At 41.4% G+C, this 18285-nt stretch overlaps 1 protein-coding gene across 2 annotated transcripts in view; it reads left to right on the top strand.

Annotated features, from left to right (window-relative positions):
- The window catches only part of LOC309556824 (acyl-protein thioesterase 1-like), a 125872-nt gene that overhangs the window by 44751 nt on the left and 62836 nt on the right, over window positions 1-18285 (top strand). Inside the window, exons 8-9 of one of the 2 annotated variants that reach the window (XM_082259343.1) lie at window positions 2984-3160; window positions 6142-6776. In XM_082259343.1, the coding sequence (XP_082115469.1) occupies window positions 2984-3160; window positions 6142-6192 (228 nt within the window). In that variant the 3' untranslated portion in view covers window positions 6193-6776. Of the gene's footprint in view, window positions 1-2983; window positions 3161-6141; window positions 6777-18285 lie in introns of those variants that run through there. The other variant, XM_082259344.1, reaches the window with a different exon arrangement.

Genomic DNA, 18285 nt, shown 5'->3' with positions numbered 1-18285 from the left:
CAGACACTGCTTGATGGCTATATAATAATGTAATGTGGGCTGCTATGCGTGTGTGTGTATATGTGTGTGTATATGTATGTATGTATGTATATGTGTATATATATATATATATATATATATATATATATATATATATATATATATATATATTAGAGCTGCACGATTCTGGCCAAAATGAGAATCACGATTTTTTTAGCTTGGAATAAAGATCACGATTCTCTGTGTAACAAAAAAAAAATTGGGATAACTTTACTGTTACGGTTTTTTTTTTTTTTTTTTTTTATTCATTAAAGTCTATTAATTGCGTTTGAAAGACTGCTGCGCAAATACAGTGTGACATAAAATATTACAACAATCGCCATTTTTTTCTGTAGGGTCTCTGCTAAAAAAAATATATAAAATGTTTGGGGGTTCTAAGTACTTTTCTAGCAAAAAAAAAAACTGATTTTAACTTGCAAGCAACAAGTGTCAGAAAAAGATCCAGTCTTTAAGAGGTTAAACTTCCTTTCTCCCTGGCAGAGGGAAAGAAAAGATACAAATGTAATCATTTTTGTTTATAGTTAGGTGTTAGCTGTGTGAGTGATTGAGTCATCCAGCTCACTGAAATGTATCAATTCACAAGTCAGACCCAGGAGCAGAGGAACTCGGTATTTTAAAAATGCCACAATAACAATACCGTGGCTATGCAATACCGCGATATATCGAATTACCGAAAACCGGCATATGTCTAGTTTGTACGTGTGTGTATGTATGTATGTTTGTGTGTGTGTGTTTGTGTGTGTGTGTGTATATGTATATATATGTGTGTATATATATATATATATATATATATATATATATAATATACACTGTATATAATCAACCTAGTTCATGATGCCAGATCCTCATCCCTAATCAGTATTTGAAAAATTGAAAGCACTCCCTGGTCCTAGAACCCAGTGAGAAGGGGGAAGGGTATGGGACTATAGCGGATCTGGTATCTATAGTATGAAGGTAAGCAACAAGGTTATAAAATTAACAAACATATAGCAGCATATTAGTCGGATGGTATACATGGTGAATCATATGAGGTTGCTAGTTCGATGCATTTCGCAGGGTAAATCCTTGCTTCATCAGGAATATAAGCAACTTTGTTCACCTACAGAAAGGCTGAGATTTCGTAGAAGCCTTAAGAAATCATTTCTGAAAACAAAGGGGGAAAAAAGGTAGATAAGAGAACATTCCAGATATTACTATGCTGATTAGACAGACAAAGTTCAGCATTTATCATTTACATAATTTTCAAGATGTATATACACAAAGCTTACCAAACTTCACAGGTGTAACCATTCTCAAACATTGGCTTGACCATTGGCACCATCTATGCCGTCATTCGACACCTCACAACCAATTGACTCCCAGGAGATGGTTAAATATGCAGGTTGGACCAGTCTTACAGGGAACCCCACCACAGCAGGCAATAGGTGGACATTGTTTTCTGTAGAAAATTATTGTTATAACGTATGTGCTGGAGTTGGACAAAATAGGTTATAAAGCACAAAGAAGGTGCTAATACTTTAATTCATAAAGTCCCCACTGGGTTAGCCATCACCAACAACTAAAAAAGGGGGAGGCTAACTTCCATACATGTGGAAAACGTGTATCTTTATATTGGAGAGTAATGGATAGACCCCCCCAATCCATGGGAACATATGTTTCCCATAAATATAATTAATTATAGTCAGGGGAGAGCAAGGCACCAAAGAGAGTATAGCCATGTCTATACTTAAATGAATACAAGGAGCGGTTGTTCAGAGGCTTGATAACTCACCTAATAGTTTTCCAACACTGTCGGGATGAGCCGCTACCGGCGTTCTCCCGCACTCGCAGCTTAAGTCTGGTCCCACCGGAAGTGACGCGACGCCCGCTGCCATCACTTCCGGTGCGGGCGCAGAACTGCTACACGGCAACCGCTAGGGGCCGCCAAGGAACCCCGCAGTATCACGCAGTTCCAGCAATAGCCGGAAGGGACGAAATCCAAAGGACATCATTCCTGCTTTGCGCCCGAACCTGCATGAAAATGATAAGAAATGACAGCACAAACGATGCCCAGGATCAAATTATGCAGTAAAACGAAACATATATAGAACATAAATTGTAACATAATACAATTGATTGCAAGAATACATTTTACAAATAGAAAAAGGCATACACTATGCATAATGCAATGCCAACATACAAAGCAGAACAGTGTGTGTATGTATGTATGTATGTATGTGTGTGTATGTGTATATATATATGTGTGTATATATATACACAGCCATTATTGAATCTATATTCTGTCATATAACCAAATCCCAACATCATTGAGATAAAAAACACTCAATAGTATATAGGGCAAAAAAGAAAAAGGGGGGGGGGGGGGAAGAGAAGGAGAAAGAAAAGGGGGAGTTGAATGTTATAAACACAAGGTGGACATATATTTGTAAAATGTATTCTTGCAAACTATTGTATTATGTTACAATTTATGTTATATATGTTTCGTTTTACTGCACAATTTGATCCTGGGCATCGTTGGTGCTGCCATTTCTTATCCTCTTCATGCAGGTTCGGGCGCAAAGCAGGGATGATGTCCTTTTGGATTTCGTCCTTTCCGGCTATTGCTGGAACTGCGTGATACTATGCGGTTCCTTGGCGGCCCCTAGCGGTTGCCGCGTAGCGGTTCTGCGCCCGCACCGGAAGTGACGGCAGCGGGTGTCGCCTCACTTCCGGTGGGACCAGACTTAAGCCGCGAGTGCGGGAGAACGCCGGTAGTATGTATGTATATACTTTTTTTTTTTTCACAAAAGTGAGTAATGTTTAAGAGAGGTAACACATGAGAATATAGTGAAAATTAAACTAAGTAAGCAGAACATGAAATCACAAGAATGTAGTACCTGTTGAGGTAGGGTCTTAAATTCGTATTTATTTGGTTTACATTAATTTTTATTCTCCCCTTTTGCAGGCTGCTGTTAATAGTGCCAACAAAGATGTATGTGTTCTCCAGTGTCATGGTGAAAGTGATCCACTAGTTCCACTCATGTTCGGGTCTCTCACATCAGAAAAGCTAAAAGCTATAATAAATCCAGCAAAAATGAATTTCAAGACCTACCCGGGTTTGGCACACAGCTCATGCAACCAGGTGAAACACAATGTATTCGTTAGATTGATGACTGTGTACAGCAGCTTCTTTCATCATAATTGATTGTAGTTTTGGTATTAATTTGCAATATTTTAAAATGTTTTATGTCCACACAGACAGAATTAGTTTGCATTTTATATATACAGCGATATTGAACTTTTTTACTTTTATTTTCTCAGTTTTACAATTGTCTGGGTAGAAGCAGATAAAGAAAAGCATTTAACATGCACGTAAAGCAAGAAAAATGCATGAATTGTCATTGCTGCAATGCTTCTGAAAATGCTAGGGGACTGTTACACTGACCCATTAACTTTAATACTTTGTGTTACTGACCTGGATGCAGATCGGAAAAGTGCAAAAAATGGCAGCCAGGCAACTAACTTTCACAAATCCCATGTCGTTTTTTTTAACCACTTCAGCTCCGGAAGGTTTTGCCCCCTTAATGACCTGGCCATTTTTTGTGATTCGGCACTGCGTTACTTTAACTAAAAATTGTGCAGTTGTGCGACGAGGTACAATTTTGAAAAACGCCATATTTTTTACTTTCTGCTATAAAATATTCCCAATAAAAAAAAAAATTTAAAAATCAAATTTTTTTTAATCAGTTTAGGCCAATTTGTATTCTACTACATATTTTTGGTTAAAAAAATATCAAAACGTATTTTAATTTGTTTGCGCAAAAGTTAGTGTTTACAAACTATGGGATAGATTTTTGGAATTTTTATTTATTTTTTTCTTTTTATTAGTAATGGCGGCGATCTACGTTTTTTAACGGGACTGCAACATTGCGGTGGACAGATCGGGCCCCTAACTGACATTTTTTACACTTTGGGGACCAGTGACATTAATACAGTAATCGGTGCTAAATATTATGCACTGTTACTGTATAAATGACACTGGCAGGGAAGGGGTTAATGTGTACCTAAATGTGCTTACTCACTGTGTATGGGAATGGTTCTGTGACATAAGCAGGCGGGTCTTCTGTCAGTTTATCTGACGATCACGGGAGAGAGAGGTGGCGATGGCCGCTGCTCCTCCCGCGGTGCCTAAACACAGCGGGAACACGGCCGAAATTGCGTAGTACTACGTGATTTTGCACCGCCCTGCTGCAGTAATACTACAAGAGGTTAATAGCGCTTCAGAAAAGACTTCCTTTCCCTGGCAGCATGTTGCACAGGGGATGTGATTGTTAGTAACTGAGCATGGTAGTTGTGCTTGTCGCCCCAGTGTGAACCGGCTCTAAGACATTCTTCCATATTTTGTAATATGTTCTTTTCAGTCTAACCAGTACCCAAAACATTCTGTAACAGAACAGTTCAAACCCATAGCTGTGTAATAGAAATGTGTTCCACATCTTGATAGAACAGTGGGACAAGACCAAACACTGCCTATCCAATGACTGAAGAGTTCCTTTTTAAAATGATGTTGGTCTCTGTGGTGTCTACAGTTGCTGTTGGAGAATATGGTCATGCTAAAGAGGATCTGGGGTTAGTATGGCGATTAAGGCTCCATGTACACGGGACGTTGTAAATGGCCGTTTAGGAGCAGTTGAGTTTTTTTTTTTTTTTTTTTTTTTTTTCAGAAGCCTCTGAACCCACCTGCATGTTATCTTATCTGTCCATGTACACAGGGTCGTTTACAGTCATTTGCAGGCAGTTGAGTTCAGGGACGTTTTTTTTGGAACGCAATTATTTGCGTTCAAACGTGTGTTTCCCGGCGTTAAAAACGCGATCGAACGTGATGAAGTACGTTCAGCCACGTTATACATTTTTTTTTTTTTCTTCCATTCAAAATCAATGGTTCCCTATGGGAGCCTATTGATTTGAATGGAAGTCGCACCGCAAGTCTGATCAGGATGATCCGACTTGCGGTGCGACTTGCGCTGTGAGAATCTTCAGGGGGAACTCCACGCCAAAAATGGGGGGGGGGAACTGCATGGGGGTCCCCCCCAGGTTCCAAACCAGGCCCTTCGGGTCTGGTATGGAATTTGAGGGCAGCCCCACGCCGAAAAAATGGCGTGGGGTCCCCCCCAAAATACATACCAGACCCTTATCCGAGCATGCAGCCTGGTAGGGCAGGAAGGGGACGAGCGAGCGGCCCCACCTCCCCTGGACCATACCAGGCCACATGCCTTCAACATGGGGGGGGGTGTTGATGCTTTGGGGCAGGGGGGAGCTCTGCACCCCACACCTCAAAGCACCTTGCCCCCATGTTGATGAGGACAAGGGCCTCATCCCCACAACCCTGGCAGGTGGTTGTGGGGGTCTGTGGGCAGAGGGCTTCTCGGTATCTGGAAGCCCCCTTTAACAAGGGTGGCCCCCCAGATCCCGGACCCCCTCCCTACATTGTACCCCTAACCCATTCACCCCATAAAAGGCAGTGTATGAAAATAACGACAGATGTTTTGGAAAGTTTAAAAAAAATCTTCATCCGGACTTCTCCGCTCTGGTCTTCTCCCTCTCCGCTCTTCTTGTCTTCTGCTCTTTTGCTATCCGCTCTTCTGTTGTCCAATATGCTGCTCTTTTGCTGTCCAATCTTCTGCTCTTTTGCCCTCTGCTCTTCTTCTTCCTCCAGTCCTCCTCAGACGATGTCTCTGGTGATTATGCCGGTCTCTGCAGCTTGTTATATAGCCATTGTGGGTGTGGCTGCCAGGTGACGTCATCAGGAGATCCCCGCCCCCTTATGTCACAGATGATGTCATCTGTGACATGAAGGGGTGGGGTCTCCTGGTGATGTCACCTGGCGGCCACACCCACAATGGCTATATAACAAGCTTCGGAGACCGGCATAATCACCAGAGACATCGTCTGAGGAGGACTGGAGGAAGAAGAGCCGCTCGCTCGTCCCCTCCCCCTTCCTGCCCTACCGGGCTGCATGCTCGGATAAGGGTCTGGTATGGTTCTTGAAAAAAGTGGTGTCCAATAGTATTTAAAACAGTTTATTCCCGATTTTGTTAAATGTGTTTTTTTTTTTTTTTTCAGGAAATGTCTGACATCAAGCAATTCATTGAGAAGCAACTACCTCCAAGTTAACTGACACTACTTTATGCCTTTTGGAATTTTGGAATATGCACCAGCAACAGTCACTATGCTCCTCCTAAATGTCTTCAATAAGGAATCTTATAGTTATTCTGATAAGATGCAGTAATGAGGGTTGGGATAATCAATATGGTTACCAAGTATTTGCTGATTTTAAATTTGTCCAAATCTAGGATATTAAAGGCCACATTACAAAAATGTAGTTGACTGAATGCTATATTTTATAGCATTGTAAGGGCTATTTCATGATATGGTAGTAGCAGAGGACTCTGAAAACTGTTGACAGATGGTGGGTCTATACGTACATATAGTATAACCCAACCCTCTAGATTTGTTTCCAGTTCTGTGTTCATGTTGTGCATTAAAATGCAGTACATCTTGTTAAGCTTTTCTAACCTGTTGTACATTTCTACAATAAAGTTATAGAAAAAAGTTTAAAATGTATGGAAAAGTCCATATTTCTGTTATCTCAGCTAGGGTTAAATCTTGAGATTTTTAGGCTGTGTTTTGGTAGGCAGAATGTTGGCTGTGGGTTTATTGCTTAGCAGGAATAGTATATTAGATATGCCCATAATATCCGTTTTTATTACCTGATATGTTGGTACATTTTATTGTGTCATAATTGGAATATTGATGGACCATGATCACTTAGAACTTTTGTTACATGCTGCCATGAGGCAGACTCAACCTTTCCCACTTTATGTAACTGCAGATTTATAATGAGCAGTAGTGACGTGAACAGGGACTGATTGGCCATAGCTAGAAACTATTTCTGTGTAGCAAGTTCTTCCTGCTCTTTTAAATTCGGGGCTCTAATTGCACAGGAATGATCAAGAAATTTGAGGGATTTTGAGAAATTTGAATGTACAAGGTAATGAGTACTTCGGGTGCTCCAGGACCATAAGCTGGATGTCAGGATTTGCATCCAGGTTTTATTTTTTTCTAGCCGGGATGACTGCTTTTTTTTTTTTCCCTCTTCATTTTAGTACATTGTAAGCCAATAGTTTTGCATTGGGTTTATCATTCCTTTTGCTTTATAGCCCCTTTGTCCGAATGACTATAAAAAACTTTTTTTTTTTTTTTTTTTTTTTCTTTTTGAGGTAGACTTCATTGTAACTATTTCTTGAATATGTAAAGTATAGTTGATTTAAGGATGTACATGTGCTAGACTCAAAGATGATGATAAATAACTATTGTAAGGAAGATGTCATTTGCTAGACTCAAGATGATAAATAACTATTGTAAGGAAGATGTCATGTGCATAAATTAAGCTATGCAATAGGTCAGTTGCTGTATCGGCCAGAATAGTGGTACTCAGCTGTGATCTTTATCTATCCGTAACAGTGCATGTTTTTCAGTTTTCTTCACAGGCTTGCAGGTAAGGTACCTACCTGGTAGTGGTAGATTATTGGTAGATGTCGAGGACTAGAATATGGCACCACTGATCTAGACAGGAACCAAAATAAATGGCTTTTATGCTCTTTATTATACATAGTAAAGTACAGTATTGGTGAGTTAAAACACTGGACTGTTTAGTGAAAATCTATTAGGTACTGTAGTGCTGGACCCAAATCTCAGAACAAGAGTTGAAGTACATTGTGTGTAACTCCATGGTCATTTTTATAAAATGCTTCGAAATCTGTCTGTCAGCTTTACCCACCATTGATAAAGATAATCATAGCAGCAATTAGACAAGACAAATGTAAAGCTACTGGACTAAAAGCTTTCATAAAAAAGATGTACTTGAAGGTCTTTGAAACTGCATACTGATTTTCTTGAGTTCGAATTTTTGTGTTATCGTGTGCATGACATGCAGCCTCCCTGTGATTTTTCAGTGCACTTATAACTTTGGTTGGCTGCTTCAAACAAATTGCAGTCATAGTCCATCTTGCATCATCATTTGTTTTAGTACGTTTTGCTGTTCTAACTACTAAGATGTTAAAAAAAAAAAAAAAAAAAAACTTGATCTTAACCAGGATTACCTGCATTAAAGCTTTCTAATTGTATTTAGCAATTTTACCTGACTATAACCCCGCTGGGACTAGTTTTAATGTAGTAAAATTGCATGTATTTCAAATAATCGGGACTAGTGGCTCAACTCGGGGTCCCACTATTTTTTACATTGCATATTTTTCTAATCTTAAAGGAACACTGCTGTATGAATCGGCCATGTGTGTAATGGTGGCACACATCTTGACTGGTTTGAAACTCCTATATCGGCTATAAACCACAGCAATACACAATCCGTGGTTTTAATCAATAGCTGAGTTGAGTTCCCAGTGATCAAACTAGGAGGTGAAATCAATTTGATAATGCATTTTATGTGATACTGCAGTGGTTTAATGTCCATTGCAATTTTGATTGTTTTATGTCACTTGTTCACCTCAAACTAAAACTCAGATTGAACTTGGTTGACTGGCAGATTGCTATGGAAAATATCCAAAATTTCCAATTGTATGGACAACATTGTAGAATACTATTCAATATCTTGTGAGTTTTTGAAGGAAATTGGACAACATGCATTATAGTCAGGCTTGAGGACTGGAGTTGCACACGTTCCCAGCTACGTTAGATCTCTCTATTTCAGGTTGAGGGAATTTCCTTTGTAAGCCATACGGTTCTTTTTTATCTCAATAATAGGTGTAGCAAATTTAAGATGCAGCTTGATTTTTTTTTTTTTTGTCTTTTTAAATGTGAATGGAGACTGTGCTTATGCAGTATGTTCTGTCAGAATGGTGTTTAGTAATTTTATGATAGAAAATGTCTTTTGTGTGAAAATTCTCTATAATGGAAGAACGGATAATTCTTTGATGAGGTACATTTAATACAACTGCTAAATTCCAAACCTGTAAAAGGATAATTGCCTTTTAACATTGGTACATTAATCATGTTTAATAAACAATACATCTAAATGATCGACTGCTTCTTCTTTTCCCCCTCCTTCTTTTTTTTTTTTTTTTTGTTAATGAATTGTTGAAGATGAAATTAAAACTAATCCTAAAGCAATATGTGTTTTTTTTTTTTTTTTTTTTTTTTTTTTTTTTTTTTTTTTTTTTTTGCTGTGTTAGAGGTTTTAAACTGCAGGTGTAAAAAAAAAAAAAAATCACACTGAACTTCTAATGAAGCAACATTGTCAGCACTGAAACCTAAGGGATGTAATAAGCCAAAAAAGTACTTAAAGCATTTGTTTGGCTACAGGTTTAAACTGAACTCTGAGCAGATGTGTGTGCTTTTCTTACCTATTCTTCTTGCATGCATAGGTGTCCAGGACGTGAGAAACCCATGATTTCTCCTTTGTTCATTAATGGATACAGCTCCTGATATTCATAACATTTGGCTTATACTGCCCCCTACATGAGTAAGACACTAGGCATAAAATAATTCTTGGCAGTCCCAGCGGTTGTACTCCCTCTGCTATAGCTATAGCCACAGTATTTATTTTATTTTTTTCTGCCTAGTTGGGAGTAAGGAGATATTTTGTTGCTGGGATCTTTGGTCATGGCAAAAATTTTTTTAGATAAATGTTTTCCTCCTGGATCTTTTCCTGTGAGATCTACAATCAACTGCCGTACTGGGCAACGGCTCGACAATCTATATCCAGTGGTCACCTCAGCTCTGCGCTAGGTCGGCAACGACATAGCCCAACTGGATTAAACGCCTCACTGGGTCGCATACGAACAGGTCTCGGCCCGAGTCGCAGTGTTACTTTTGGCCGACAGCACCCTCATTTCGATGGAGAGGGGTTCTGTCTGGAGTGGCGCCTGCCTGGTATGGTGAGTAGCTGTCCGTCCCGGTCCCCCTTCCCCCCCCTTGAGGGATTTGGGGTGGACGTGGGCCTCTCCTTGGGACGGTTGGACCCCCTGGGTTCCACTCCTTCCCGCAGGAACCCTTCCTTGCCAAGTGCCTCATCCTGCCCCCCCTCAATGCTGGAGCTGTTGTCCTTGAGGCCTGGTCCCACCCCTCCTGGGTCCCTGTAAGCCTCATGGTGCCACTATATTTTTTTTTTTATGCAAAAAATGAATTGGCGCTAATGGAATAATATCTCAAAGACTCTAAACGAGCTGACATTGCATCATGCCATAAAAAAATCCTGAATAAAAACGTATGGATAAAATAGGAACAATAAAACTTGGACTTGCATAATCACTGGTGGGCCTGGGACATATCAGGCCGAAAGCTCCCCTCAACAATTGGAGTAAAATGTATAAAATCAGCCAACATGTGGTCAAAGTCGCAAAATAAAGCATGTCTGTCTTCAATCTGAGAATCTAAAACCAATGATCATAAAAACAGCCAAACTATCGCATCATGCGATCAAAGTCGCAAAGAAACATGTATATGTCTGTCGTCAATCCAAAAACCAAATGATCGCTGAACACATCCAAAAAACAAATATCAAAGGTTGATAAATTAAGTATAAGTGATGAATCAATGTGTTCCAATATTAATCGAAGTGCATAAACGAATGTATCAATTCATGACAAAACTGTATATAAAATCATACAATGTTAGAATAATTAGATATCCAAAAACAATAATTCATGTATAAAAGTGCAGGTAAGTGTTAAAAATTAGTGATGGTGAAATTTTAAATCTTCTCTCCCAATCGAAATAAATATGAATGAATAAAGTAGATGATAAATAAAGTCCTTGTGCAATAATTGAAGTGACTGTTGGTGATCAGGTAAAGTTCCTGTGCTCAAATAAAATAAAGTGACAATTGGTGATTTCTCTTTAAAATAATTTTGTGAAGTTCCAGTGATGTGATCCGAAGTGAGCAGAAATAATATATGTGCAATGGCTGCTTACCTCACATTGCACCATTACAGGCACTTTTAGCTGGTATAGAACCCTGGGATAGGGGTGCTGGATTTCCTTAGTAGGCTTGTAATTATACTGGTGTCCACTATTAAAGAGTTCGGTAACTCTGACATCCACTGCTTCCTCGATATCCGCCTTTTACATGAATGCTCCCAGTGTACTCAAAAAAAAAAAGAAAATCAGGGCTTTGGGTACTGTTGACCACCGGGAATCTAAGACGAGCAGCTCACCCTCATGAGGCGTTGTGCGCGGGTATCCAAAGCCTCGTGAGGGTGAGCTGCTCGTCTTAGATTCCCGGTGGTCAACGGCATCCAAGGCCCTGATTTTTTTTTTTGAGTACACTGGGAGCATTGGCGCATTCATGTAAAAGGCGGATATCGAGGAAGCAGTGGATGTCGGAGTTACCGAAATCTTAAATGGTGGACACCAGTATAATTACAAGCCTACTAAGGAAATCCAGCACCCCTATCCCAGGGTTCTATACCAGCTAAAAGCGCCTGTAATGGTGCAATGTGAGGTAAGCAGCCATTGCACATATATTATTTCTGCTCACTTTGGATCACATCACTGGAACTTCAAAAAATTATTTTAAAGAGAAATCACCAATTGTCACTTTATTTTATTTGAGCACATCACCAACAGTCACTTCAATTATTGCACAAGGACTTTATATATTTATTTATCATCTACTTTTATTCATTCATATTTATTTCGATTGAGAGAGAAGATTTAAAATTTCACCATCACAGATTTTTTAACACTTACCTGCACTTTTATACATGAATTATTGTTTTATGGATTTCTAATTATTGTAACATTGTATGATTTTATATACAGTTTTGTCATGGTTCGATACATTAGTTTATGCACTTAGATTAATATTGGAACACGTTGATTCATCACTTATACTTAATTTATCAACCTTTTTGATATCCTTTGTTTTTTGGATGTGTTCAGCGATCATTTGGTTTTTGGATTGACGGCAGACATACATGTTTCTTTGCGACTTTGATCGCATGATGCTATAGTTTGGCTGTTTTTATGATCATCTGTTTTAGATTCTCAGATTGAAGACAGACATGCTTTATTTTGCGACTTTGACCACATGATGCGATAGTTGGGCTGATTTTATACATTTTACTCCAATTGTTGAGGGGAGCTTTTGGCCTGATATGTCCCAGGCCCACCAGTGATTACGCAAGTCCAAGTTTTATTGTTCCTATTTTATCCTCAGATCCTAAATCTCATTTAGCCACTGCGGATGTGGGTCACCCTGCTGGGGTCTGCAACCACGCGCCTGGAATCCTCTGATAGTGAGGATGATTCCTCCACATCTGCACCCGTGCATGAAAAGGCGTTGGTGAATACACTGGTTGTATCTATGCATGAGACCCTGAAGATGGAGGATGCAGGTGCCCTTTGGCACTCGCAAGCCATCCATTGTGGCAAAGGTGTTTCCGTTCCCTGCCTATTTTGACAGAATTGTCACTAAAGAGTGGGGACGACCAAAGCGTCCCCGTGGGGTCCCTACATGCTTTACTAGGCATTACCCTTAAGAGGTGTCCCTTCTTAAGAAGTTGACCGTGCCACCGGTGGTGGCCCTTCCAGATTAAACAAGGCCTTTAAGGATCGGGCTGACCGGAAGGCGGAGGCTGTACACTCTGGCTGGTTCGGCAGTGAGGCCCGTATTCAGCATTGCCCTAGTGTTGCAAACTCTGACCGAGTGGGCTAAGCTCCTACACTGTGACCTGGAGGGGGAACTGCGCTCCTCCCCTCCCTTTGCCAAGCTGGCAGACCAGCTGGTCCAGGGGCTGCAGTTTATCTGTGATGCCTCTTTGGATGTGGCTCCCCTGATGGGTTTGCCTCTGTTTTGGCGGTGGTCCTTTGGCATGTCTTTTGGCTCAAGGGCTGGTCTGTGGATCAGACTTCAAAAAAGTCCTTGACTGATCTTCCTTTTCAAGGAGATTGCCTATTTTGGAGCTACCCTGGATGACCTAATTTAAAGGTCTCACGGGGGGGGAAAAGAGTACTTTTTTATTCTGTAGACTATTAAGGGCAAGGAACCTCCTTGTAGAGGTGGGCCTTCCTTCTCAACTCATAAGTCTTTTTCGTCCTTCAGGGTTGTCGGACAAGGGCTCGAAGCATTTCAGGGCCTCTTCTTGAGGATCCAAACGAACCTGGTCTGGCAAGCCAAGATCGGGTCCTCTCCAGACCCGTGGACAATGCTCCTTCTGCATGAAGGTGCGTCCTCACCCATATCGAGAGTTGGAGGATGTCTTTGCTGGTTTCTGGTTCTGTGGACTTCCCAGATGCAAGACAAGTGGGTCCGTGAAGTTCTTCGGTCTGACTACAAGATCGAGTTTCGCTCTTGTCCCTCTGCAGGGTTTTTTCCTTCCAACTTGCATCTGTCCCCAGATCGCTTACAGGGCCTATTTGGGGCTGTACAAGACCTGTTCCTAATTGTCCTAGTGCCGACCTCGGAACATTTTTCAGGGTTTTTACTCACACCAGTTCAGTTCCCAGGAACGAAGGCAAAGTGCGTCCAGTCCTGGACCACAAGGCGCTAAACTGCTTTGTGTGGGTACAGAAGTTCAGAATGGAGTCAATTCGAATGGTGGTGGCATTTCCACGCCTCTATTGATATCAAGAAGGCTTATCTTCACATTCCAGTATGTGCCAGTCACCAGCGGTTTCTCCGCTTGCTGTGGGAGAGGAGCATTATCAGTGTGTGGCGTTTTAACTCTTTGGTCTCGCATCTGCTCCTCAGGTCTTTACAAAAGTGTTAGCCCCGGTGCTAGCTTTGCTATGCCAATGAGGGATCATGGTACTGGGCTAGTTAGACGATTTCCTTCTGGGAGCAGAGTCTCCCTTTGGACCTGGAAATCACGATATGAACTTCACAAGAGCAGCCTAAAAATCACATCAAATGAGGCTATATGCAACCGGTCAAAATTACGAGGTTTGTATACCAATGCCAGAAGCCTGGCTAACACGATGGGAGAGCTGGAGCTGCTGATGTTTGAGGAGGACTTAGATTTTGTGGGGATAACAGAGACTTGATTCGACAACTCTCATGACTGGATGGTGACCATTCAGGGGTACTCCCTTTATCGCAGAGATAGAGAAGGTAAAAAAGGGGAGGGGTATGTCTGTATATTAAGAACTGTGTACAGGTAAATATAAGGGATGATCTTAATAATGGAGCTATGGACGAGGCAGAATCCCTATGGTAGAACTTAAAGGGGAAGGCACTATAGGGAGGGTAATATTGGGTGTATGTTATAGGCCCCCCAACCAGAGGGAGGAGGTGGAGGTCGACCTCCTTTTACAGATAGGATTGGCAGCAAGGATGGGAAATGTCATTATAATGGGGGACTTTAGGTATCCAGATATAGACTGGGCTGAAGGAACCGCGGATTCAGCCAAGGCTCGGCAGTTCCTAAATGTTTTGCAGGACAATTTCATGGGTCAGATGGTGAACGCACCGACAAACAATGCAAGACTTGACCTACTGATTACCAACAATTCAGACCTGCTTGCGGATATAGAAATATGGGGCAACTTAGGAAACAGTGACCATAGGTCAATAAGTTTCAGTATTAATTATAGTAATAAGAAACACAAGGGTAATATAAGGACACTGAATTTCAAAAGAGCCAATTTCCCAAAACTGCTCTCTCCTAGAAAATATCATATGGGATAGAACCCTGGGAACAAAGAACACGGAGGAAAAATGGGAGTGCTTCAAGAGCATACTAAACAAAGGGATTGGCCAGTGCATTCCAAAGGGAAATCAATTTAAAAGAGCAAAACTAAACCCTGGGTGGCTAAACTCCAACATAAAAATGCATATTAATACTAAAGAAAAGGCCTTCAAAAAATACAAGCCTGAGTGGTCATTGGCAGCATTCAGGCATTACAAAGAGTGTAATAAGAAATGTAAAGGCGAAATCAGGGCGGCTAAAATAGAACACGAGAGACATATAGCGGAAGAGAGTAAAAAGAAGCCCAAAAAATTGTTAAGTATATAAACAGTAAGAAAGCGAGGCCAGAACACATTGGCCCTATAAAAGATGACAAAGGAAATTTGGCCACAGAAGACAGGGAAAAGGCGAAAGTGTTAAATAATTTCTTCTCTTCAGTCTCCACAAAGGAATTGGGGGGCTACACTAACCCAGCTTGTAATGCTAAACTTAATTATACACCTCAGGAAGTACCCCCATGGCTAACAGAAGATAGACATAGAACTAAACTAGAGAAACAACATAAATAAATCACCAGGACCGGATGGCTTGCACCCGAGGGTTCTTAAAGAGCTCAGCCAGGTGATTGCCAGACCATTATTCTTGATCTTTAAGGATAGTCTACTGACGGGTATGGTGCCAGCTGATTGGAAAAAAGCCAACGTGGTACCAATATTTAAAAAAAGGGCCAAGATATATCCAGGGTAACTATAGGCCGGTCAGCCTAACATCAGTGGAGGGGATGTTAACCACTTGCCGACAGTCACGTTGACTGTACTGCGGCAAAGTGGTTAGTTATCATCCAGCGATGTAGAACTACATCGCTGGACTCCTCCCCTTGTGGGCGGCGCGCTCCCGCTGTATTCAGTCACAGTGGGAGTCGGGCCAGGGGAGGAGTGGCGGTGAACACCGCCGCTCTTCCCTGATCGTCGGGGAATGGAGTGTGGAGATCCGCCCGCTTGTATAAACAAAGCGGGCGGATCTCCTAAGTGACAGACAGGGTCAGATTGCAGGGTTCAGCATAGCTGAACCTGCGATCTGTCCCTATGTCACTCAGTCACCTCCCCCCACACACGTTAATAAGCACCAGGCATACATTAACCCCTTGATCACCAATAAAATTAACCCCTTCCCTGCCAGTGTCATTTTTACAGTAACCGTGCATATGTATAGCACTGATTACTGTAGTAATGTCACTGGTACCCCCAAAAGTGTCAAAAATGTCAGTCAAGGGTCCGATCTGTCCGCCGCAATGTCGCAGTCCCGCAAAAAAAAAAAACGCAGATCGCCGCCATTACTCGAAGACAGAAATCTTTTCCCTTAGTTAGTAAACGCAATAACTTTTGCGCAAACCAATCAGAATACGCTTATTGTGATTTTTCTTTTTACCAAACATAGGTAGCAGAAAACAAATTGGCCAAAAATTTTAAAAAATTTTGATTTTTACATTTTTGTGGGGGGGAATTTCATATAAAAAAAAATGTGAAAAATATTGTTATTTTTTCAAAATGTACGCTCTTTTTTTGTTTATAGTGCAAAAAGTAAAAATCGCACAGGTGATCAAATACCACCAAAAGAAAGCTCTGTGGGAAAAAAAGGACGTAAATTTCGTTTGGGTACGGCGTCGCACGACCGCGCAATTGTCAGTTAAAGTCGCACAGTGCCGAATCGCAAAAAGTGGCCTGGACGTAAGACAGCAAAATCTTCCGGTGGTAAAGTGGTTAAGAGACTATATACAAGACTTTAGTAATGAAAACTGTATTATTAGTAGTAATCAGCATGGATTCATGAAAAATTGTTCTTGCCAAACCAATCTATTAACCTTCTACGATGAAGTGAGCTGCCACGTAGATAAGGGTAAGCTTGTGGATGTGGTGTATCTGGACTTTGCAAAGGCCTTTGACACCGTTCCCCACAAACGCTTACTGTACAAACTAAGGAATGTAGGTATGGCCCATAGGGTGAGTACCTGGATAGAGAACTGGCTCCAGGGGAGAGTCCAGAGGGTGGTGATTAATGGGGAATACTTGGATTGGGCGGGTGTGGAAAGTGGGGTCCCCCAGAGTTCTGTCCTGGGACCAATCCTGTTTAATTTATTCATAAATGATCTAGAGGGGGGGATATCTAGTACAATCTCAGTATTTGCGGATGATACTAAACTAAGCATGCCAATATCTGCTATACAGGATGTGGAAACCTTACAAGCGGACCTGAACAAAATAATGGGGTGGGCAACTACATGGCAGATGAGGTTTTAATGTTGAGACATGTAAAGTAATGCACTTTGGCATCAGAAACACGAAAGCAAGCTACTCACTGGGGGGGGGGGGGACCTCTGTGTGAGTCTAGGATGGAAAAAGACCTGGGGGTACTGGTGGACAACAGGCTTGGCAGTGGCAGGAAGGACGTGCTGGAAATGGAGAGAGTCCAGAGAAGGGCAACAAAATTAATTAGGGGAATGGAGGGCATCGGCTATGAGGAAAGACTACAAGCACTGAACTTATTCTCTCTGGAGAAGAGACGATTGAGGGGGGATATGATATCAATGTACAAATACTGTACTGGCGACCCTAGCATAAGGAACAAACTTTTTAGAGAAAAGGAGTATGATAAGACACATTTAACCTTAAAATACGTAAGGGGTTCTTCACTGTCAGAGCAGTAAGGATGTGGAATTCTCTTCCACAAGCAGTGGTATCAGCAGGGAGCATTGATAGTTTCAAAGGACTATTGGATGGGCACCTTGGAGACCACAACATACAGGGTGTGAGGGATTAGCTCGGTAGCAGGTGTGGATAACCCCTTTTGGGGGGTTCGTCACACAGGGAGATAGCCGAGGAGTGATTGAAAACAACAGTTTATGGTTTATTCTTCCAATTTCGTCAAACAAGTGCATGCAGCAAAAACATCAAAAAATCTAAATAAAACACAAAATAAATCCTGGCCGCTGTGGGCGTCTACCTTCTCACACACCGGAACCTACCTAAGAAGTCTTCCCAACCTACTGTTGGGCAGACACTGCTGGTCCTACAGCAGACACTCAAATGTCCATTTGTGTTTTCTTTACACAGAAAAAGTTCAACACCTCACCTTTAGAAGTCTCTCATCTGACTGCTCTCCCCAGCTTACACAGCCTCAGGAGACAGCAATCACTAGTCATCCTCTTGATAACTTATAGAGGCCTTAATTGCCTCATTCTGAACAGCTGAAAGTTTTCTCAACTTCCGTACACCTTCCTGCCTACCTCTGCAGCCGACACCTGATAGTAATTGGTGAATTGTCTAAACCAAGCAGAAATATATCTCCCGTCGGTGACAACACCCATAGATTTACCTGACTTCCTGTCACAAGGGGTATACAATGTACGGTAAACAGCAAACACACATGCACATCATAGGTTGAACTGGATGGACTGGTGTCTTTTTTCAGCCTCACAAACTATGTAACTGTGAACTCTGCGGGAGTTGGCCTGGATTCTGAATTTTTAGAAGTCTGCTCTGGTTCTGTGCATAAAGCTGGACTA

Source organism: Pelophylax lessonae (genome assembly GCF_965119305.1).
Source record: "Pelophylax lessonae genome assembly, chromosome: 5".
In the NCBI taxonomy this organism is placed as follows: domain Eukaryota; kingdom Metazoa; phylum Chordata; class Amphibia; order Anura; family Ranidae; genus Pelophylax; species Pelophylax lessonae.
The sequence above is the reverse complement of the archived record's forward strand: the minus strand, read 5'-3'. Positions and strand labels throughout refer to the sequence as shown.